Source organism: Trachypithecus francoisi, unplaced genomic scaffold (genome assembly GCF_009764315.1).
Source record: "Trachypithecus francoisi isolate TF-2019V2 unplaced genomic scaffold, Tfra_2.0 Lachesis_group9, whole genome shotgun sequence".
In the NCBI taxonomy this organism is placed as follows: Eukaryota; Metazoa; Chordata; class Mammalia; order Primates; family Cercopithecidae; genus Trachypithecus; species Trachypithecus francoisi.
This window is the reverse complement of record NW_022681474.1, coordinates 63,178,953-63,203,661: the sequence shown is the minus strand read 5'-3', so window position 1 is coordinate 63,203,661 and position 24,709 is coordinate 63,178,953. Positions and strand designations below refer to the sequence as shown.

The window sequence follows — 24,709 nt, the reverse complement described above, 5'->3', positions numbered from 1 at the left end:
TCTGTTTTTGCGCCAGTACCATGCTGTTGTGGCTACTATAGCTTTGAAGAGTATGTTGTGTGTGTGTTTGCACGTGTGTGTGTGTGCTTTTTTTTTTTGAAGAGACAAGGTCTTACTTTGTTGGCCAGGCTGGAGTGCAGTGGCACAATCATAGCTCACTGCAGCCTCGAACTCCTGGACTTGAGGGATCCTCTTCCCTCAGCTTCCCAAGCTGCTGGGATTACAGGCATGAACCACCATGCCTGGCTAACTTTGTAGTATATTTTGAAGTCAGGTAGTGTGTTGCCCCTAGCTTTCTTCTTTTTGCTCAGGATTGCTTTGGCTATTTAGGGTCTTTTGTGGTTCCACATGAATTTTTAGGATTTGTTTTCTATTTCTGTAAAGAATGTCATGGTATTAATAATTAATATTGTTAAAATGACCATACTACTGAAAGCTATCTGCAGATTCAGTGAAATCCCTGTCAAAATGATACTGAGCATAAGCCCAGTATCAATATTAATTCTTCTAATCCATGAACATAGGATGTCTTTTGTCTTTTTGCGTGTGTCTTCTTTAATTTCTTTCATGAGTATTTCATAATCTTCATTGTAGAGACCTTTTACCTCCTTGGTGAAATTTATTTCTAGGTATCTTATATATTATTTTGTAGCTATTATAAATGGGATTGGTCTCTTGATTTCTTTTTTCAGTTAGTATATAAACATACTACTGATTTTTATATGTTGATTTTGTATTTTGCAGCTTTACTGAATTTATTCATTAATTCTGAAAGTTTTCCGGTGGAGTCTTCTATGTATATGATATATACGTATATGCTCGTGTTGTCTGCAAACAGGGACACTTTTAAGGCCCTCCATTTAGTTGCTTTTCTTCCCTAGGAGAGTTCTGAGTTAGGTGAAACTAACTCAGTTTAGTGGGAACCTCTAGAGAGCTCAAAAGTGGGAACTCTAGAGAGCTCAAAACACTCACACAATTTCTTGGGAATATGTCTGCTATGCTGTCTCCAGAACCACTCAAAATGAGGGTTGCTGTTTTTAAGACTTCTCCTGTGCTGGAGGACAGGGTGGGGTAAGACCGAGTTAAAATACCACACAGTTCTGCTGTGGTGTTCAAGCCACATTTTATTGATGTGGCTTTACTTAGTTGATTTAAATATTTAACTGTTTTTCAGAGTTCTAACAAAATTGGAGCATAGGCCCTTGGACTTCCCTACTGCACAATTTTTTTTTTTTTTTGCTGTTATCACTCTTCAAATACCCTAATAGTTTTTTTCTTGATGCAAATTTACAATTGACTTTGAATTTTATATATATAGCATTTCAGTAGACCAAGAATAACCAAGTGAGACCTGAAGAAAATGAACAAGGTGAAAGGACCTACCCTAACAGATATCAAGATTCATTATGCAGCTCTATCAATTATGATTATGTGCTTTTGGTGCAAGCCTGGATGAACTGATGAAATTGAACAAAGTCTCAGATATTGACCCTTCTGTATATGGAAAATTTTGTTGATGACAGAGCCAGCTGTATAATAAATGGCTTTGGATCAACTGGTTATTTATAAGGAAAAAACTAATTTGATATATGATCAAATATGATACTGATATAAGTATATGACTTGGAGCAAGAAACAATCACAAAACAAATACAAATCATAAAAGGCAATATTGATAAATTCACCTATATTAAATTTATAACCTCTATTATATAAAGAATTCCAAGAGAAATTTCAAATGGGACAAAATTTGAATCATGTATACCTGATGTATATGTGTATTTAATCACATAAAGGATTATCTAGATTATATAGATAATGTCTACTTATCAGTAAGTAAAAGATTAAACAAATCATTACGAAATAAAAAGGCATTTCACAGTGGATCCGTTTTTATTTTTCACTCATTTTTATCAATAATGATCTAGATTTAGCAGTATCGGTAATTGATGCTGTGGGTTTCCTCAGTAATTGAGAAAGGCACTGTTCTCCTTAAGCTAGGAGTGGTTTAAATTATTGTAGAACTGTGGCTACAATGAGTGATTGAATTGATATATGCTAATGTTTCCCATCAGGTTCCAGTGCAGGCAGGGAAGTTTTGAGAACCTTGGAATCTCTCTTGACAGTGGAAAAAATTAGTTATTTCTAGGTATAATGTGCTTTAGTGGACATTATTTTCTTTTTTTTTTTCTTTTTTTTTTTTGAGACGGAGTCTTGCTCTGCAGCCCAGGCTGGAGTGCAGTGGCCGGATTTCAGCTCACTGCTAGCTCCGCCTCCCAGGTTTGAGCCATTCTCCTGCCTCAGCCTCTCGAGTAGCTGGGACTACAAGCGCCCGCCACCTCGCCCGGCTGATTTTTTGTATTTTTTTAGTAGAGACGGGGTTTACACCTTGTTCGCCAGGATGGTCTCGATCTCCTGACCTTGTGATCCGCCCGTCTCGGCCTCCCAAAGTGCTGGGATTACAGGCTTGAGCCACCGCGCCCGGCCTAGTGGACATTATTTTCTAAACACTTACGTAGCTGAAAATATTTTTCTTCTGACACAGACGTTAATTTGCTTTGGTATATTTCCTGAAGGGTATCAGCCATTTTTGCTTAGATTTATGCTTTCTTATTATTTAGCTTAGTGATTCTTAGACTTTAGCATGCAAAGCAATCACCTGCAGGTCTAGTTAAAACACAAATTGCTAGTCCCACTTCTAGAATTTCTGATTTACTAGGGTAGGGTGGGGCCTGAGAATTTTCAGTACTAGTAAGTATGCTTGTAGGTGGTGCTGATGCTGTTGCTATGGCACCTTACTTTTTGAACCACAGATCTAGAGTTAGTGTTGTGGAAGATAAATTTAATTTATCTAACTTAATTTTTGTTCAATTTTATGTTACTCCCTGAATGCACATAGTAACATTTTACTTTAATAATGTAATGGAAAACTTTTACCCAATTTGATAGGGCGGGATTTTTGTTTTTGTAGCAAATGTAATCACTTTAACAGATATTTAAGTGGTAAATATTGATATTTTGAGCTGTTTATGGATGCTTCTCAACTTGTGAGGGAGTTACATACTGATAAACCCATCATGAGTTGAATTTTTCTTTTCTTTTCTTTTTTTTTTGAGGCGGAGTCTTGCTCTTCCCCGGGACTGGAGTGCAGTGGCCAGATCTCAGCTCACTGCAAGCTCCGCCTCCCGGGTTTATGCCATTCTCCTGCCTCAGCCTCCCGAGTAGCTGGGACTACAGGCGCCCGCCACCTCGCCCGGCTAGTTTTTGTATTTTTAGTAGAGACGGGGTTTCACCGTGTTAGCCAGGATGGTCTCGATCTCCTGACCTCGTGATCCGCCCGTCTCGGCCTCCCGAAGTGCTGGGATTACAGGCTTGAGCCACCGCGCCCGGCCTGAGTTGAATTTTTCATATGGTGAAAGTGCATTTAATACACCTGACCTACCAAACATCATAACTTAGCCTACCCTACCTTAAATGTGCTGGGAACACTGGACATTAGCCTGCAGTTGGGCAAAATCATCTAACACAAAACCTGTTTTATAAGGAAGTGTTAAATAGCTCATGAAATTTATTGAATACTGTACTATAAGTGAAAAACAGAATGGTTGAATGTATATGTGGATTTCAGTTTCTATTGGGTTTTGTATATTTATTCAGTTTCTCTTATAATTTCTCAAGCAAGTACTTTGTATTTTTCATTAAAAATATTAAATAGTATTATAATATTTTATATCTTGATTTCTGGACCATTTAGCAGGAACAGAGTTGTATTGGGAAGATAGTGTTGGGAAGGTGATGCTTTTCGTTATTGTACTTGCTGCTGTATGAAAAGAAATATAATGCTCTTCTGAGAGGAATTTAAATTTTATTCTTTACCTATATACATAAATAAAATAAATAAAAAATATAAATATAAATATATATATATTTTTCTTTTGAGACAGAGTTTTGCTCTTGTTGCTCAGGCCAGAGTGCAATGGCATGATCTTGGCTCACTGCAACCTCCGCCTCCCGGGTTCAAGCGATTCTCCTGCTTCAGCCTCCCTAGTAGCTGGGATTACAGACATGCACCACAACACCTGGCTAATTTTTGTAATTTTAGTAGAGATGGGGGTTTCTCCATGTTGGTCAGGCTGGTCTCGAACTTCCAACTTCAGGTGATCCGCCTGCCTTGGCCTCCCAAAGTGCTGGGATTACAGGCATGAGCCACCACACCCAGCCTCCTTACCTATATTAAGAAAATATACGAAATACATTTGGGAATTGTTTGGGGGCCTCCTGATATAGATGTATTAGGGCCAGGCATGATGGCTCATGCTCAGTGCTTTGGGAGGCTGAGATAGGAGGATCGTTTGTGGCTAGGAGTTTGAGACCAACCTGGGCAACATGACCAAACTCTGTCCCTATTAAAAACAAAATTAAAAATTAGCCAGGTATAGGGGCGTGCCCATGTAGTCCTAGCTACTCAGGAGGCTGAGGCAAGTGGATCATTTGAGCCCAGGAGTTCAACGTTATAGTGAGCTATGAGTGTGCTGCTGCACTCAAGCCTGGGTGACAGTGAGATTCTGTCTCTCTTTCCCTCTTTCCCCCTTTCTATATATAAAAAGAAAAATTATTTTTAAATTCTAGAATGAAGTTGTCTATGCAAGGTGAACTAAAAGCACTGTCTGTAAATAAAAAATTATAATTTTCAACTACAGATTTATAAAGTTATAATTTAATAGTACATTTTTGTGATTGAAAATTGCAAAAGACTGAACTAAATATACATTGTGAAGTGTTCTATTTTTAAACATTTTAATTAAAACTTTATCTTTCAGATTTTGGAATCTCTTTTTAAGGTATGTTCAATATATCACAGCTTAAGCCTATTAAACTTAACACAGAAATACATGCCAATGAAGAAGAGGTTTCTAAATTTTAAGGGAGTAGAAGGAATTCCATACTTGCTGCTCTATATGTTTAAGAATTTTATGTTCATTTGTATAGTGCATTAGCCCCATTCTGAATCCCAAGTGATATTTCAGTCAGGGCTGATATTTGATGGATGAAGAGTCACAGACACAGACACACATTTATATAGATATTTATTTCATTGCTGCAATTTAAATAGTCACTATTTCTTTTTTTGTCCCTCTTTTGTTTTCTTAAAGTGGTTTCAGTGGCAAGTCAATCAGATGGAAGAAGTAAGTCTAATGTTTTAAAATTGTTAATATTTTTTAACTCATCTGAAAACCAGTTTGGATTATGTATAAGTTAAGAATGTATAAGTCATTTTTGAATAACTGTTGGTTATAAAGTAATCTTTTGATTTAGGTAGACAAGGAATAAGTGGATGGGATAAAATATTTCTCAGTGACTTACACCCTATGTCCCTGCATATATCTGGTGTACTCCAAGTTTGACTGACACATGTTTTTTCCTAAAATTGAGTAATGGAAACTAAGTTATTATTTTTTTCTAATTTACATAAAAGGGTGATGAGAGAATCTTTCACTTTAAAAATTTCTACCGTATTTTAAAAAATCATGCTAAATGATGATATATGTATAGACATAAAATTATGTATTGATTTTCTATAGATGAAATATATTATTTTAATGATGTTCTTTTACAGTTTTGATTCAGGTACTTTGCCATTAGTTTGAGAACTACTGATCTCTGTCCTTAGGAGCTTTTAATTCTACTTTGGAAAATACTTTATATATGCTGTTAGTATATTGGAATGATTTCCAGGGTAGCTTTACAGATTTACAGAATTATTTTAGTTCTCATTTGGTCACACTTATGGTTCAGTCCAATTAAACACTCTTGAAGCCCAGGCTTTTCAAAGAAAAGAGGCCAGTTTCTTTGGGGGTGTAAACTTAAAGGATAAATATAGATAGAACCTTAAATGCATGAACTGGGACTGTATCCTAGCATCTTCTCATTGTTTTATCTCTGGTCCCAGAATAGAAGACTTTCGTGGTCTGCATACTCTTTGCTTTAGGATACATTTGACTGACATTGGAAAAGTGTTAGTCATTCTTTGATTATGGCATAGTGGTCATTATCCTTCCAGAGAGGTAGGGTTAGAGTGAAGTCTACTATTCCCCTACCCTCTTAAAATGTGGTCTTCTTTGCAACTTTGGAAGTTCATCTTGTCATCTTCTTTTCATCCATCAACCTCTTTTTATTATTTTATTAATGGGTTTACTTTTACTATTCTTTTACACTTAGTCCTGTCAATGTACATGACCTATCCAAAACCCTGGCCTCTTACTTTCTTGACTTCCTCATCTCCAAAGATTTTGTGGCTTCCACTTCCAGTCACACTGTAGACCTTGTCATTAATGAAATTACTTTATTTTAAAAATCACTAATTTAGGCAACTTATTCTTGAACTATTAATTTCTGTTTTTCCAATTATTACTTTAAATACTGGTCTGGCTGCCAAACACTTGGAATACTCTAAATGTAAGCCATTGGTTGGAACTCCTTCAATTCGTGCTACCTAACAAAATATTAATATCTGTACTTATTTTCTCCTTCATTTTTCCTGTTAAGACAGATATATTGTTCTTTCTTATACATATGACTAATTATTTTGCTTCTGTTTTGGATTTCATATCCTCTTGTCTTCTCAAGACTTTGTGTTTGTTTGTTTGTGTTTTTGAGACAGGGTCTTATTCTGGTTGCCCTGGCTGGACTGTAGTGATTTGATCTCAGCTCACTGAAGGCTTGACCTCCCGGGCTCAGGTGATTCTCCAACCTCAGCCTCTCAAGTAGCTGGGACCACAGGCACGAGCCACCATGCCTGGCTAATTGGTACTTTTTTTTTTTAGTAGAGATGGGGTTTCGCCATGTTGCCCAGGCTGGTCTTGAACTCCTGGACTCATGCAATTCCCTCGCCTCCGCCTCCCAAAGTGCTGGGATTACAGTTGTGAGCCACTGTGCCCTGCCATGCCTTCTCAAGGACTTTGATTAATTAATTATTCTCTCTTGTAAATTCAATTTCTCTCATTCAATTTTATCCTTCCTTTCAATTTTTAAATATGCTCTTTTATCTCTCATTTGATCCACATTCCTCTCTAAAGGCCTATTTCCATGTCCTCTATTAGCCTGTTTTTAAAAAATTATTTTGTATGCCAATTTACTCATATTAGGGAACCAGTCATTAGATTATTACCAGGGTGTAAAGGCAAAGCAGATTTATAAGCGAGTGGAGAGAAAAACAGAGTAGACAGTCTTTGAAGAATGAAACTAGTTGGGTCTTTTTTTTTTTTTTTTTAAGTGTTCAATGAATAAACTGGCACCTAGTGAAGAGATTAATCTGGGCACTCTTTCCTTGTAAGAGACAACTAAGGGTATTAAGTAAAACAGAGTTGTTTATGGATTTCCTGTAATAAGCCTTAAGAGTTTAGCCATGGAGCATGTGTCACACATTCAGAGCCACATTTATTTGTATATTAATTTACTATACACTATGCTTTTACTTCCCAAGCATTTCTCAATCTATCCAGACTGAATTCTGTCTCTCTAACAAATAAAACGTTCTCTCCATATGGTTCCCAGTAAGTTGTATGTTGTTAAATTAAACATTTTTTTTTTTTTGCCTCAGCTATAGTTAATATTATTGATTGTGCCCTCATTTTTGAAACACTATTCCTTTGGCTTCTGTGAATTACATTTTCCTGGCTATTGTTTTACCTCTTTGGCTATCTTCTTTTTAAAGTCCCCTCCTTAACCCAACCAGTAAATGTTGGAGTACCTCAAAGTTTTATCCTATGCCTTTTCTCTTTTTACTCCAAACTTTCTCCCTAGGCAGTCTCATCCAGTTTTTCCATTCAAGTATTACCTCTATGCATGTAATTTAGAAACATACACCTTTTGCTCAAAATGTTTCCCTGAACTCCAGGGTTTGCATATAATTGCTTACTTGATTATTCCACCTCAGATGCAATGGGTCAGAAATATGAATTTTTTACTCCTAAACTCTTCTAGTGTTCCCTATCTTAGTGAATGAGTACTATTTATCAGATTGGGTAAATGTGAAATGTGGAAACCATTCCTGACAACTCACTTCCATCTATTCCTGATATTTAATCTCTCCACAAGTCCTCTGGGTTTTACTTTCTAAATAACTGTCAGATGTGTCCACTTTTCTCTGTGTCTACACCTTATTGTTAGTTACTATCATATCCATTATGCCTGAAATCCCAACCAATGCATTCATAATCACCAGGAGGAACCCCCACTACACAGTATACTTCTGATCTGGAATTTCAAGTTTTTCAATGTTTAAACCCATAATTGCTTATCTTAAATATTTTATTAATTTGGTATACCAGATACATTATCTAAAGGTTTGTATTATCTGCTGTTTTTCAAGGAGTGTTTCTCTTTTTTTTTTTTGTAAATTTTATTTTAACTTCAGGGGTACATGTACAGGTTTGTTATTTACGTAAACTCATGTCCCAGGTATTTTTTGTACAGATTATTTCATCACCCACGTACTAAGCCCAGTACCCAATAGTTATCTTTTCTGCTCCTCTCCTTCCACCCTCATGTAGAGCCCAGTGTCTATTGTTCCCTTGTTTGCGTTCATGAGTTCTCATCATTTAGCTCCCACTTATAAGTGAGATCGTGCAGTATTCGATTTTATGTTTCTGTGCTAGTTTGATAAGGATGATGGCCTCCAGTTCCATCCATATTCCTGCAAAATACATGATCTCATTCGTTTGTATGGCTGCATAGTATTCCCTGGTATATATATATATATATACCACATTTTCTTCATCCGGTCAACCACTGATGGACATTTAGGTCGATTCCATGTCTTTGCTATTGTGAATAGTGATGCAGTGAACATACACATGCATGTGTCTTTATGACAGGATGATTTATTTTCCCTTCGGTGTATACCTAGTAATGGCATTGCTGGGTCAAATGGTAGTTCTGTTTTTAGATATTTGAGGAATCACCACACAGGGAACTAATTTATACTCCCACCAACAGTGTATAAGCAATTTTTTCTCCACAACCTTGCCAGCACCTTTTATTATTATTTTTTTTACTTTTTAATAATAGTAATTCTGACTGGTATGTGATGGTATCTCATTGTCGTTTGATTTGCATTTCTCTAATGATCAGTGATGTTGAGCTTTTTTTCATATGCTTGTTGGCCCCATGTATGTCTTCTTTTGAAAAGTGTCTATTCATGTCCTGTGTCCACCTTTTTTTTTTTTTTTTTTGAGGCGGAGTCTTGCGCTGTCTCCAGGCTGGAGTGCAGTGGCACGATCTCGGCTCACTGCTACCTCTGCCTCCCAGGTTCAAGCAGTTCTCCTGCCTCAGCCTCCCAAGTAGCTGGGACTACAGGTGTATGCCACCATGCCTGGCTAATTTTTTTTTTTTTTGTATTTTAGTAGAGACAGGGTTTCACCATGTTGCCCAGGCTGGTCTGAAACTCCTGAGCTCAGGCAATCTGCCTGCCTCAGCATCCCAAATTGCTAGGATTACAGGCGTGAGCCACTGCGCCTGGCCTTTCTACTTTTTAATGGTGTTGTTTGTTTGTGTCTTATAAATTTGCTTAAGTTTCTTATAGATGTTGGATATTAGGCCTTTGTCAGATGAATAGTTTGCAAATGTTTTCTCCCAATTTCTAGGTTGCCTGTTTACTCTGTTGATAGTTTCTTTTGCTGCACAGAAGCTCTTAAGTTTAATTAGATCCTATTTGTTAATTTTTGCTTTTGTTGCAATCGCTTTTGGCATCTTCATGGAGTCTTTGCCCGTTCCTGTGTCCAGAATGGTATTGTCTAGGTTGTCTTCCAGAATTTTTATAGTTTTGGGTTTTACATTTAAATATTTTATTCATCTTGAGTTAATTGTTGTATATGGTGTAAGCAATGAGTCCAGTTTAAATCTTCTGCACATGGTTAACCAGTTATCCCAGCCTCATTTATTGAATAGGGAATCCTTTTTTCATTGTTTGCTTTTGTCAGGTTTGTCAAAGATCAGATAATTGTAGATGTGCAGCCTTATTTCTGGCTTCTCTATTCTGTTCCATTGCTCTATGTATCTGTTTTTGTGCCAGTACCATGCTGTTTTAGTTATTGTAACCTTATAGTATAGTTTGAAGTTGGGTAGTGTGATGCCTCCAGATTTGTTCATTTTGCTTTGGATTGCCTTGGCTCTTTGGGCTGTTTTTTGGTTCCATATGAACTTTAAAATAGATTTTTTCTAGTTCTGTGAATAATTTCATTGTTAGTTTGATAGGAATATCATTGAATCTATAAATTTGCTTTGGGTAGTATGGCCATTTTAATCATATTGATTCTTTCTATCCATGCACATGGAGTGTTTTTCCATTTGTTGGTATCATTTCTGATTTCTTTGAGCAGTGTTTTGTAGTTCTCCTTGTAGAGATTGTTCACCTCCCTGGTTAGCTGTGTTCCTAGGTATTATTTTTGTAGCAATTGTGAATGGGATTGTGTTCCTGATTTGGCTGTTGTCTCGACTGTTGTTGAGGTGTAGGAATGCTAGTGATTTTTGTACATTGACTTTGTATCTTGAGACTTTGCTGAGGCTGTTTATTAGCTGAGGGAGGTTTTAGGCCAAGACTTTGGGGTTTTCTAGATATAGGATTATGTTGTCTGTAAACAGGGATAGTTTGACTTCCACTCTTCCTATTTGGATGCACTTTATTTCTTTCTCTTGTCTGATTGCTCTGACCAGGACTTCCAATACTGTGTTGAATAGGAGTGGTGGGAGAGGGCGCCTCAAGGAATCTTTCTTAAAGTGTAGTTGATAGAACATATTTAAATGTCACCCAAGATACCTGTTATAAGTGCACATTACTGGATTAGATTTCTTTTGTGAGTCTGTGAGTTAGGAATCTATTGCTTCAACAGGTAGGAAACAAGGGATTCTCATGCACACTAACATTTGAGAATCTTGTGATAATCTTTTTACTGCTGACAAAATTTATTGTCAGTACATGCTGGTGAGGTTAATGTCAGTGATCATGTTGCATTATATATTGCATTAACAGAGATACATGTGGAAACCATTAGAGTATATGGTGAACTGCGCCAGAGAAATGTAGGCTGAGACTGCAGTAGCCCGTGCTTTTCAGACTTGTCCTGCTGGAATCTGTGCCCCAAAGGTCTTTCTGAAGAAACCGTTTAGCTGATAACCCATTGTCTATATTCCATACTCTTTTAGTTCTGTGACTTCATCATTTTTCCCAGAAAGGACTTCTGTTAAAATTTAATCTCTATTGGGAAATGTAATGTATCAAGAGTTTAATCAAGGGACAAAAACCACACAGTAATTTGGTTAGGGAAAGTTTGATATAAAGAATTATTATAACAGAGGAGTATCTACTGAAAGATATTGATAGACATTCTACTAAAGGAGTAAAGATAATTCTAATGAATACAGGAGTAGAAGATAGAGGGAACAACTTCAACTCCTAGGATGGAATCAGAATATGAATATCCCCAATCATTCCCTCCCAGCAATGCAGGGCTAAGGTGCAGAACTTCTGAAGAGGGAGCAGCTTTCATCACTACACGGCAGAGAAGTTTGCTGGGCTGCGAGGCTGGTGGAGCTTGAACTTACTGGGAAGCTGTCCATGAGGGTGGTACACTTAGGAATCCGCCCTCTGTGATGCTAGAAAAAGCCACCTTCCAGAGAGGTGCTGTACTTCCTGCTGGGAAGCTGTTCACAAGGGTGATATGTTGGAAAACTTCCCTAAGGGAGGCTCTGCACTGGTGAATTTTGCTACAAAGTTCTGGGGGAAGCTGCCCATAGGAATCTGCCATGCCAGGGACCTTACCATGAAGCCATCCATGAGGTGATGCTGTTGAAATTTTCTGGGGGTGAGTACTATAAAATAACTACACACTGCCTGAGGAAGAAGCAGAGAGAGAGACACAGAACTAGGAAGAGAAGCTTCTTCCTCTTCCAATGCCTCTTCAGGACCCTCTGCTGAAAAAGGTTAACATCAGACCACCCATCAAGGAAGAAATATTCCACTATCACAGACAAGACAATGAAGAATAGATTGTTGAGGTGAGACACAGTAAACTGATGACATTATTTTTGACTCAATTTATGATTTGTGGCTTCTTATTTGGGATCTTTCCTTTGCCTGTAAAGTTTCCATAGGTCTCCTGCTTCCCTTCCATCTATTCTGTATTCCTTGCCATATCTTCCCTATACCCAAGCTGGGACTTCTAGTGTGTTGCCCAGCATTTACTTCCTGCTGTGATATCCTAATCTCATTCCAGTCATTACAAAAATGAAGTCTCTGTTCTAAATCCTAATGCTGGAATTTATCTTTGCTAAGTCCTTGACTTCATTTTTTCCCCAACTTTTCCTCCTAGCATAAGGATTGGAGATGTCTACATGGGTTGCTCTCTGAATTTAGGGCAAGCAATTATTTTAGTATTACTCTTGTAAATATTCTGTGTCATTTTCCTATCAAAATTTTCTGACCCCAATTGCTATTCTGCTTGTTTATGTTTCCACACATTGGCTGTTTATGGGTTTCTTTTGCTGTGGTTTTTGGACACTCATTCTTGCTGAATTTTCTTTAAGTAAACTTATTACCTAGAATAGTAATTATGGTCATCTTATTCTGTGAATCTTGCTGTTTCTTCCCACTGCCTGTTATTTTTTAGCTTGGTCTATTCTAAAGGTCTCAAGACACCCAAATATGTCTCAGTCTTCCCCACGCAGACTGGAAAAATGCTAGTTCCATAGACCTTTATATTTTAACTTCTGGGAGTTAGTAATAGACAGTATTAGCCTTTGAGAAAAAATTATTATCTTTAGGTAATTTACCACAGTAAGGGTATTCTTAAAAAGAATTTATGGGAAACAATTTAGAATTACTCTTGTAAATATTTTGAGTTGCATTTATTGTTATTGGACTTGCTTAAAATTCCTATATAACATTAAACAGATGATTAGATTTCAGGTTTTACATGTAAAAACCATCACTGAGCTATAATTCTGTTCATAGATAATTGCACATATAAATATATTTGTAAAATATTATATCATTACTTGGCTATAGCTATAGATAAGAATAATATAAAAATTACTTTGATTTAATAAAGGAAATAACGAAATTTATTTGAGGTATGGGAACAAAATGGGTATTTACTAAGTAACTGGTTAATTTTATTATTTTAGATAAGTAAAGATCAAACTCTTTTACAAGCAGAGCCTCCAGAACCTGACAAAACAGTCACTTTAAATATTGCACAAATAGTACGCCTTTTACAAAGATTTGAAGAACTGAAGAATCGCCTTAAACAGAGGTCTAAATCCTCCTGGAAAGTCATGTTGTCTAAAACCATGTAAGTGAAATATAAGAACTAATTGAATCAAAAACAATAAGAAAGGGTATATAATTAGCACTGAATGTAAGATAATGAGTCAGATATGATGGCTGTACACAGGGCTTCTTAGTCAAATCAGGTTTAGTCAACTTGTTTCTATTTGCAATTTTTAATAATCTGAGATGTACAATACAGGAGACATTAGCTGCATGTGGCTATGCAAATTCAATGTAGAAAATCAGTTTCTTAGTCACATTAGCCACATTTCAGGTGCTTAGCACCCACATGTGGCTGTTATTAGAAAGTTATATTGGACATTGCTAGCTTTGAAATATCTGGCTCATAAATTCTTTTCTCAGTTTGATTAGGTAACTCCTAGTAATAAACAGGAAACTAAGATCTAATGAAATACTTCATTGTTCATGAACACGTTCATTAAAAATTATATTAACAGCTTATCCAAGTAAAAGTTTTACATTTATAAGCAACCATGCTTTTGCATTAAACGGAGGAAACATTCTTTTTTAGTGTTAAAATAGAATATACGTACCCATAGTTGGGAGGGACCACTAGTTATGCGGTTACTTTAGTGATATCTCTGTCAATAACTGAAGATAATGAAGAGAGTGGTACTTGAGTTGGCTCCTGGGGGTTGCATAACTAGATCCTTGGTTCAGAGGTTAAGGTTTAAACCATATTCATACTTGACATTTAAGTGTCTACTGTGTACTAGGGATTTTTGTAGTAACTTTACATGTATAATCTTTGATTTTCATAACTACTTTATGAGAAAGGTACTATTATACCCCAATTTTAATGAGAATAAACTGAAGCCAATAGAGGTTAAGTAATGTACCTGGCTGAGGTCATATAATAAGTGAGTGAACGAAACAGGTTTTGACCCAAAGGTCAGCTAGTCTCACTCCAGAACTTATGTCCTTCATCATTATACGACTGATAATAATACTTTGACAAAAAGATACCTCATGTTTCTAACAATTTATTTTTGCTATTTTTGTTATACTTAATTATATTCATGGCCTACATGGAATTCATATAATTACATAGTTTAGTTTGACTTTTCAACTTGTAACTTATAAGTTTACCTTAGTGTCTGTGAATAAAGATTAAAGATATGTTTAAGTTTTATTTTACAAACTTCATATGTCTAGACTACACATTTCAGTTCTTGTTTTAGTGTAATTTAAACTCTTACTCTTTGATATATTAAAAAATGTTTCATTTATTGAACTTGAACAGGGATGAAGAAAATCGACCAGAAGCAGTGAAAAGTTGTGAAGCGGTAGCACGGAAAATTGAAGGTGATAATATTTTATACATGTTTGTCCTTAAAAATTTTATTACAAATTTTGTTATTATTTTTATCTTTTAAAGAGAGAGTCTCACTCTCTCACCCATGCTGGAGTGTAGTGGCATGAATATTGCACACTGCAGCCTCAAACTCTTGGGCTCAGGTGATCCTCTCTGCTCAGCTTTTTGAGGTAGCTAGGACCACAGGCACAGGCCACCGAGACCAGCTGATTTTTTTTTGTACAGATGTAGGTCTCACTATGTTGCCCAGGCTGGTCTTTAACTTCTGGCCTCAAGAGATCCTCCCACCTCGGGCTCCCAAAATGTTGGGATTACAGGCATGAGCCACTATGCCCAGCATGTTTGACTTTTATGGGGTTTCCTAAGTGTATTAACATTTTGAAACTTAAAGTAAAAAAATTTACAGTTATAAAATTATACAATGGTAAATTTAGATAATATTTAATAGTGAGTTTGATATTTTAATAAAAGTTTTTATTATGTTCCAGATTCTGGGAACATACAAAATGAATACAATGTGTATCCCCTGTGCAGACAACAATGTGGTTGTTACTTCCATAAAACTTACAGCTTAGTAAGGATACAAGTACATTGTCTAGCATGTTAGTGCAGTGTTATGCATGACAAAGATATGTGGAATTTGCATTGGGTCCATAGAAAGGAACAATCTGTTCAACCTAAGGAGTTAGGAAGACTTTATGCAACTTTAAAGGGTGAATAGGATTTAGTAAAGTAAAGAAGGGAAATATTTGGTATTTTAAGAAGACAATAGCATGAACAAACAACATGCATAGAGAATTACAACTGGATTGGTATTAGAGTAAGAAGCGATATATAGGGATGAAGTAACAGAGGGCCAGTCATAGTGGGAATGGATGCTCTGCTAAGGAGCTTAGACTTCTTAAAAAATTAATAAAGAATCATTGCAGATTTTTTTGTAGGATTTAATTTTAGAGAAGTTTTTTCCTGACTGCACTGTAGAAGCTAGATTTGGGGACTAGGAGTGGGAAAGGGAAGTTATTATATCTTAGATGTGTGATAAATACCTATATTCAAAGACTAAGAAGAAGGGAGTCAGGTTTGAGAAATATTTACTTGAAAGTTGGTGACTGGATATGGAAGGAAGACTAGATATTGATGGTACCATCAATGAATATAAGCGAATACAAGAGCAAAAACAAGTTTTGGTGAGAAAGTGATGTTTATAATCAGCTGTTACACACATTCTTTTAAATGTTACCATTTGTTGCCTGATTGGGAAGATCTGCAGTGTTGGCAGCTATTATTTTTTCAAAGTTTTCTTTCTTTTGAATAAGTTACTAAAATTAAAACGATAAAATTTAAACTCAATTAGTATATATAATTGCCTTTTGAAATTTATAGTGACAAATACACTTTTAATTATTTCAGAATTCATAGAAGCCCACTCAACTGATGAATTTAAAGGTGTTTCTGCAACAGAACCACGTAAGTTTCCACTCATTAAAGCATTATTGTGATAATAACCTCTGTTACATTAATTTCTATAATTTAAAGTAATAATTATTAGGTTAACAGTGCAGACTCCCTGCCTTAGAGTTTGGAGCCATACAGTTGAGCTGGTTGTCAAGCAACTATTAAAATTCTTAGTTAAGGATATGTGTTATTGAAACTATATATATATATATATTTTTTTTTTTTGAGACAGAGTCTTGCTCTGTTGCCCAGGCTGGAGTGCAGTGGCATGATCTCGGCTCACTGCAACCTCTGCCTCCTGGGTTCAAGTGATTCTCGTCTCTCAGCCTCCCAAGTAGCTGGGATTACAGGCATGCAGCACCACACCCAGCTAACTTTTGTAACTTTTGCATTTTTTTTTTTTAGTAGAGAGAGTTTCACCATGTTGGCCAGGCTGGTCTTGAACTCCTGACCTCAGGTAATCTGCCTGCCTTGGCCTCCCAAAGTGTTGGGATTACAGGCGTGAGCCATTGCGCCCGGCCTAGATTAATTTTTGAGGAGTGCATGTTAGTACATGGAATGGAGGATTCTGAGTTGCGATTAGAACATAATACTGAAATGTTGGCAGGCCTTTGAGGTGTAGCAGTGATAAATTTAAATAGTTTGTAGATTTTGTTACTAGGAATTATATCCACAAATGCTTTCACTGCAGATGAGTAGTTGTCAGTTCAGGAATATAAAGAGCTGCTAGAGCTTGTCTGTTAAGTTTATGACTACTTGTCAATAGAAAGGAGAAATTAACTTACTCATGTCTTAGGGCTGGAGAGAATTTTGAAATAATAGTGTAAAGCACACTGTGGAATACAGTTCTAAAGTAGAAAATAATGTTTGCTTGGAAGAGGTTGCTGGGAATTCTGCCCTCTTTCAACTTCAGCTTTAAACCCAAACCTTGCCATGTTTAAACCAAGGACAGCTGCACATCTTACAGCACTCCCAAGTTCTACAGAGATTTCTGATCGAAGAGAGCTCTGACTGACTAGGTGGGGTAGAAAGGTGTATAGAACTTTGGACTAGATAGTGAAAACCTCTGTTTACATCAAGGGGAATCCCTTGTACATCTATGAATGTCTCAAGAGCTCTCTCTTTTTCTCTCTCTCAGTCTGTATGGTTGCCTTCCTTCTAATATTGTACCTTGGCTTCCACAAACACTGAACTTTGTTTCCTAAACTCAAGGCAACCAGTATGCTCTGAGTTCCCCTTCCCTATACTGTGGACTGGCAATTCCAGACAGCAAATTGGGGTCATCACAGGGCCTTTCCACTTTATTACCATATGTACTGCTTTCACTGTTTTCCAATTTCTGAATACCACTGTTTCATGTATTTTTGTCCAGTATTTAAGTGGTTTAAGGTAGAAGAGTAATTCTGGTCCCTGATGCTCCATCATGAATGAAAGCAGAAATCCCTGTACCCACTTATAGTTTAATGGAATACATCTTCCAATCACAAAACCACATTTCAAAAGGATAAAATATGGTTGAGATTTTGCTCATGGTTCTAAAGGGGAGCAGAGGACAGAATTATATTGTATAATATGGAGAAAATGCTTTGCAAATTCATACGATCTTTTTCCAATGGCAGTTATTTCAGTTTCTTAGCTCTATTAGTATAGACTTACTCTTTTTCTCTATTGCTGCGTTTTACTTGTTCACTATCATTTTCTTTTAAAAGTACCTCCTCTCTTCTTCTCTGGCGACACTTAATTCTCTCTTCCCTTCCTGTTTCCTAAATTCTATTAAATCTTATAGCCTGGCTGGCAAGACGGAAGCTACCTTTGTATTGCACTCTGGTTTTGCTTTTAGGTCACAATTTCATCTTGCTGTTGCTTCATTTAATAGACTATTTTTTAGAGAAGTTTTAGGATCACAGAAAAATTGAACAGAAATTACAGAGAGTTCCCATTAGCGCACTCCCCCCGTCCCCCGCTTCCTGCATAAAGCTTCCCCTATTATTAACATTTTGCATTAATGTGATACATTTGTTATGGTTGATGAACCAATTTTGATACATTATTATTAACTACAGTCCATAGTATACATCTGGTTTGCTTTTTGCCTTGTACAGCTCAGTGGATTTTAACAAATATATCATGTCATGGATCCACCATTACAGTGTCACACAGAATAGTTTAATTGCCCTAAAAATCCCCTGTGTCCCACCTATTCACCTCTTCCTCCAACCACCTGAATCCCTGGAAACCACTAATCTGTTTATTTACTGTTTCGATAGTATTTCGTTTTCAAGAATGTTGTGTATTTGATATTAGTTATTTCTTTTACCTAATAATGTACAGTTAAAGTTCCTCCATGTCTTTCAATAGTTTGACAGTTTATTTCTTTTTATTGCTGATAAATAAATTTATGGATTTACTAAATTTATCCATTTACCTGTGAAAGGGCATCTTGGTTGTTTCCATGTTTCAGCAATTATAAATAAAGCTGCTATTAATGCTTTTGTGCAGGTTTTTGTGTGGATGTAAGTTTTCAGCTCAATTGGGTAAACACAAAGGAGCATGACTGCTAAGTCATATAGTAAGAGTTGTCTAGCATTATAAGAAACTGCCAAATGGGCATGCAGAGGGGCTGTACCATTGTGCATTCCCCCCTACAATTGAGGAGAATTCTTGTTGCTCCACATCTTTGTCAGCATTTAGAATTGACAATGTTTGTGCTTTTAGCCATTCTAATAGTTTTGTAGTGATATTTCATTGCTTTCATTTGTAATTCCATGATTATGCATGATGTTGAGCATCTTTTCATATGCTTATTTGCCATCTGTTTCATTTCTTTGGTGAGGTGTTCAGATCTTTTACCTATTTTAAAAATTGGGTTGTTTGTTTTCTTATTGTTGAGTTTTAAGAGTTCTTTTTATATTTTGGGTACAAGCCTTGTATCAGGTATGTGTTTGGCAAAGATATTCTCTCAGTCTGTGGCTTATCTTTTCATTCTTTTAACAGTGTCTTTTGCATAGCCAGAATAAAGTCAAACTTACCATTTTTTTTTTTTATTTCATGAATTGTGCTTTAGGTGTTGTATGTAAAAATTCATCTTCAAATCCAAAGTTACCTAGATCGTCTCTTCTACTGTCTTATACAAGTTTTATAGTTTTGCATTTTATGTTTATAATTATGATCCATTTTGAGTTAATTTTTTTTTTTTGAGACAAAGTCTCGCTCTGTCGCTGGAGTGCGATGGCGCCATCTCGGCTCACTGCAACCTCTGCCTCCCCATTCAAGTGATTCTTCTGCCTCAGCCTCCCTAGCAGCTGGGACCACAGGTGTGCGCCACCATGCCTGGCAAATTTTTGTATTTTTAGTAGAGATGGGGTTTCACCATCTTGGTCAGGCTGGTCTTGAGCTCCTGACCTCGTGATCTGCCCGCCTCAGCCTCCTATTGTACTGGGATTACAGGCGTGAGCTACTGTGCCTGATCCATTTTGAGTTAATTTTTGTGACAGGTGTAAAGTCTATGTCTAGATTCATTATTCATACATTTTTTGCATTTGGATGTCCAGTTGTTTCAGCATCATTTGTTGAGAAGACTACTCTTTCTTCATGGAGTTGCCTTTGTTCCTTTGCCAAAGATCAGTTGTGTATATTTGTGAGTCTATTTTTGGGCTTTTTATTCTGTTTGCTTGTCTGTCTATTTTGGCAGTGCTACATGTCTTGATTACTTTAGCTTTTAGTAAGTATTGAAGTTGGGTAGTGTCAGTCCTCCGATTTGTTGTTCTTCAACATTGTGTTGATTTCTCTGGGTCTATTGCCTTTCCATATAAACTTTGGAAACAATTTGTTGGTATCCAAAAAATACCTTGCTGGGATTTTGATTGAGATTGCATTGAATCTATGGATTAAATGGACAAGAACTTGTATCTTAACAATATTGTATCTTTCATTCTATGAACATGAAATCTCTCCATTTATTTAAATCTTACTTGCTTTCTTTCATCAGAGTAATGAACTTTCCTCATATAGATCTTGTACATATTTTCTTTTAGATTTACACTGAAGTGTTGAAATTTCAGTGCTACTATAAATTGTGTTAATATCTATAATTTAAAATTCAAATAGTTCATTGCTGGTATATAGGAAAGCAATTGCAATTAACTTTTGTGTCCTGTAAATTTGCAATAATTATTTATTACTAGATATTGGTGATTCTTTGGGATTTTCTATAGAGACAGTCACATTATCTAACAGACAGTGCTACTTCTTCCTTCTGATTTTCTTTTCTTGTATTATTGCATTAGCTAGGACTTCCAGTATGATGTTAAATAGCATGGTGAAAATGGGCATGCTTACCTTCTTCCTGATCTTAGGGAGAAAGCATTTAGGATTTCACTATTAAGTATGATGTTAGCTGTAAACATTTTGTAGATTTTCTTTATCAAACTGAGGAAGCTTACTTCTATTTTATTTATAATTTACAAAGAGTTTTTTAAAATTACGGGTAGGTGTTAGATTTTGTCAAATACTTTTTCTGCATTTATTAATATGATCGTATGATTTTTCTTCTTTAGCGTGTAGATTGCATTAATTGATTTTTGATTATTGGACCAGCCTTACATACCTGGAATGACCCATTTGTTTGTGTTGTACAGTTCTTTCTATATATTTGTGTATGTGATTTGCTAATGTTTTGTTGAGGATTTTCACATATGTATTCATGAAAGATATTCATCTGTAGTTTTCTTTTCTTGTAATGTCTTTGTCCGGCTTTGGTATTGGAGTGATACTGGCCTCATAGAATGAGTCAGGAAATGTTCCCTATGTTTCTGTTTTCTGGAAGAGATCATAAAGAATTGGCATAATTTCTTAGTTAAACGTTTGGTAGAATTTGCCAAGTGAAACCATCTGAGCATAGAACCTGCTGTTTTGGAAGATTATTAATTATTGATTCAATTTCTTTTATATATGCCTATTCATAATATCAATTTCTCCTTTGTGAGTTTTGGTAGTTTGTGAGTTTCCAAGAATTTGTTCATATAATCTAAATTATCAAATTCATTAGCATAAGTTATTTATAGTATTTGTTTATTGTCCCTTTATGTCCATGTGGTCAGTAGTGATGGTCCCTCTTTCTTTTTGCAAATAGAAATAATTTTATTTCTTGCTTTCCTATTTGGATACCTTTAATTTCTTTCCTTGCTTAATTGCTCTGGCTAGGAATTCCAGCACTATGTTGAACAGAAGTGGCAAGAATGAGTATCTTTATCTTGTTCTTCATCTTAGAGGAAAATCTTCCAACTTTTCACTGTTGGCTATGTAGCTATGGGCTTGTGATAGTTGGCCATTATTGTTTTGAGGTACATTCCTTCTGTATCTAATTTGTTATTTTTGTCAGGAAAGAATGTAGAATTTTTTCAAATGCTTTTCCCCATACATTGAGATGATCATATGATTTTTGTATTTTATTCTATTAATATGATATATCACATTTATTTGCATATTTGAACCATCTTTGCACCCCAGGGATAAGTCCCACTTGGTCATAGTGAATGATTCTTTTAATGTGCTGTAAATTCAGTTTGCTAGTATTTTGTTAAAGATATTTGTATCCATATTCATCAGAGATAATGGACTGTGTTTTCTTTTCTCATAGTGTCTTTGGCTTTGGTATTAGGGTAATACTAACCTTGTAAAATAGTTCAGAAGTACTACTTCCTCTTCAAGATTTTGGAAGAATTCAAGAAGGATTCTACTAGTTCTTTAAATGTTGGGTAGAATTAGGCCATAAAACCATCAGGTCCTGTTTTTTTCTTTCTTTTTTTTTTTTAATGGGGGATTTTATCACTGAGTTAGTCTTCTTACTAATTACTAGTCTGTTCAGACTTTCTGTTTTTTCATGATTTAGTCTTGGTGGGTTGTATGTGTCTGTGAATTATCCAGTTATTTTAGGGTATCTAATTTGTGGGTATATAAATGTTCACAGTAGTCTTTATCCTTTGTATTTTTGTGGTATCAGTTATTATGTCTCTTCTTTTTTTTCCAATGTTACTTGAGTCTTGCTCTTTTTTCTTAGTCTAGCTAAAGTCTTGTCAATTATGTTTATCTTTTCAAAAAACCAACTCTTAGTTTTGTTGAACTTTTCTATGATTTTTCTAGTCTCTATTTTATGTACTTGTCCTCTAATCTTTTATTTCCTTCCTTTTACTAACTTGGGCTCAGTTTGTTCTTTTTCTAGTTCCTTGAGGTGTGACATTACATTATTGGAGCTCTTTTTTTCTTTTTTTAATGTATACTTTATTTATTTATTTGGAGACAGGGTTTTGCTCTGTTGCCCAGGCTGGAGTACAGTGGTGTGATCATAACTTACTCCAACTCCTGGCCTTAAGTGATTCTCTCACTTAGCCTCCTTAGTAGCTGATATTGCAAGTGTGGGACACTGTACCCAGCTTTAATGTAGGTTTTTATTGCTATAATCTCCCTTTTAATAACTGCTTTTGCTGCATCACATAAATTTTGGTATGTTTCCATTTTTGTGTGTCATAAGATATTTTTTGATTTCTTTTTGAATTTCTTTTTGACCCATTGTTCAGGAGTATGTTAATTTCCACATATTTGTAAATCTTTCAATTTTTCTTCTGTTATTGATTTCTAGTTTCATGCCACTATGATTGGGAAATACTTGATATGGTTTTAGCCTTCTTAAATTTTATAAGACTTACTGGCCCAACACAAGATCTGTCTTTTAGAGCATTCCATTTGCACTTGAGAAAGTTCTATATTCTCCCGCTGTTGAATGGAATATCTTGTATATGTTTGTTAGGTCCATTGGTGTAAAATGTAGTTAAAATGTAAGATTTCCTTATTTGTTTTCTGTCTGGATGATTTGTTCATTATTGAATGTAGAATACTGAAGGCCTCTGCTATTATGGTATTGCTGTCTATCTCTTTCTTCAGATTTATTAATATTTGCTTTATGTATTTAGGTGTTGCAGTGTTGGGTGTGTATATATTTGTTATATTCTCTTGAGCTTTTTTCATTATGTAATAACCTTCTTTGTCTCTTGTGACTGTTTTTGACTCAAAGTATCTGGTCTGATGTAAGTTTAGCCACACCTGCTCATTTATTGGTTCCTAATTGCATGGAATATCTATTTACATCCCTTCACTTTTACTCTGTGAGTAAGCAGCATGTAGTCTTGTTTTTTTTTTTTTTCATTCAGCCCTTCGATGTCTTTGAATTGAATAATTTGATCCATTTACTTTCAAGTTACCTTTAATAAATAAGGACTTACTATTGCCATTCTGTTAATTGCTTTTTAGCTGTTTCGTAGATCCTTTGTTCTTTTATTCCTTGTTTGCTATCTTCCTTTGTGATTTGTTGATATACTTTTACTCCCCTCTAAGCATTTTATATTTTTGATGTCATAATTCACATATTTTATATTGTGTACACCTTAGGAAATTATTGTAGCTATAGGTATTTTGTTTGTCTTTTACCCTTTATTCTGTAGACATAAGTGATTTACAGACTACTGTTACAATATTATAGTGTGTAATTTTACTATATACATACTTTAATCAGTGAGTTTTATACTTTCATATGTATTTGTGTTACTACTTAGTGTCCTTTCATTTCAGATTGAAGAGCTCCCTTTATCATTTCTGTAAGGCAAGCCTGATGATGATGAACTCCCTGAGCTTTTGTTTGTCAGAGAAAGTATCACTCCTTCATTTTTGTAGACTAACTTTTCTGGGTAAAGTATTCTTGGTTGGCAGCATATTTTCTTGAAGAACTTTGAAAATACCTTCTTACTCTCTCTTAGACTGCAAAATTTTCGCTGAGAAAACTGCTGATAGCCCTGTGGGGATTCTGTCTGTGTGAGGAAGCTCTTTTCTCTGTTGCTTTCAAGATTCTCTCTTCGTTTTTAATTTTTGACAGTTTGGTTATAATATGTTTTGGTGAAATATTCTTTGGGTTGTATCTGTTTGGAGACTTTTTATCTTTCTGAATGTTTATATCCTTCACCATATTTGGGACATTTTGAGCCATTATTTCTTCAAATAAACTTTCCCCCCTTTTTCTCTTCTTCTTTTTTAATTCCTATAATGTAAATGATAACACTCTTGATGCTCTCCCGTAAATCCTGTAGGCTTTATTTATTTATTTTTCAGAATTAAAAAATTTAAATTTTTATATATTTAGAGGAGATAACTTCAGATTTCTTACATGTATATATTGTGTCATGGTGAAGTCTGGGCTTTTAGTGTACCCATCACCTGAATAGTGAACATTGTTTCCAATAGGTAATAGTCTTTAAAATTCCTTTTTATTCTTTATTCTTTTTTTCTAACTGTATATTTTCAAATAACTTTCTTTAAGTTTACAGATTCTTTCTTCTCCTTGATGAATTATATAGTTGACATATTTTTTGACTTATCTTTTGTAATTTTAATTTTATTAATTATATTCTTCGGCATCATAATTTCTGTTTGGTTCTTCTTTATGATTTCCGTCATTCTGTTAAACTTCTCATTTTGTTAGTATGTTGTTTTTCTGATTTTTGTTGTCTATCGGTGTTTTCTTATAACTTACTGAGCTTCCTTAA

General features: G+C 35.4%; 1 protein-coding gene across 2 annotated transcripts in view; it reads left to right on the top strand.

Annotated features, from left to right (window-relative positions):
• CCDC7 (coiled-coil domain containing 7) overlaps window positions 1-24,709 on the top strand; it is a 438,580-nt gene that overhangs the window by 18,341 nt on the left and 395,530 nt on the right. For both annotated transcript variants that reach the window (XM_033208742.1, XM_033208741.1), the window contains exons 5-9: window positions 4,821-4,841; window positions 5,154-5,186; window positions 13,183-13,349; window positions 14,592-14,653; window positions 16,074-16,130. In XM_033208742.1, the coding sequence (XP_033064633.1) occupies window positions 4,821-4,841; window positions 5,154-5,186; window positions 13,183-13,349; window positions 14,592-14,653; window positions 16,074-16,130 (340 nt within the window). The remainder of the gene's footprint in view (window positions 1-4,820; window positions 4,842-5,153; window positions 5,187-13,182; window positions 13,350-14,591; window positions 14,654-16,073; window positions 16,131-24,709) is intronic.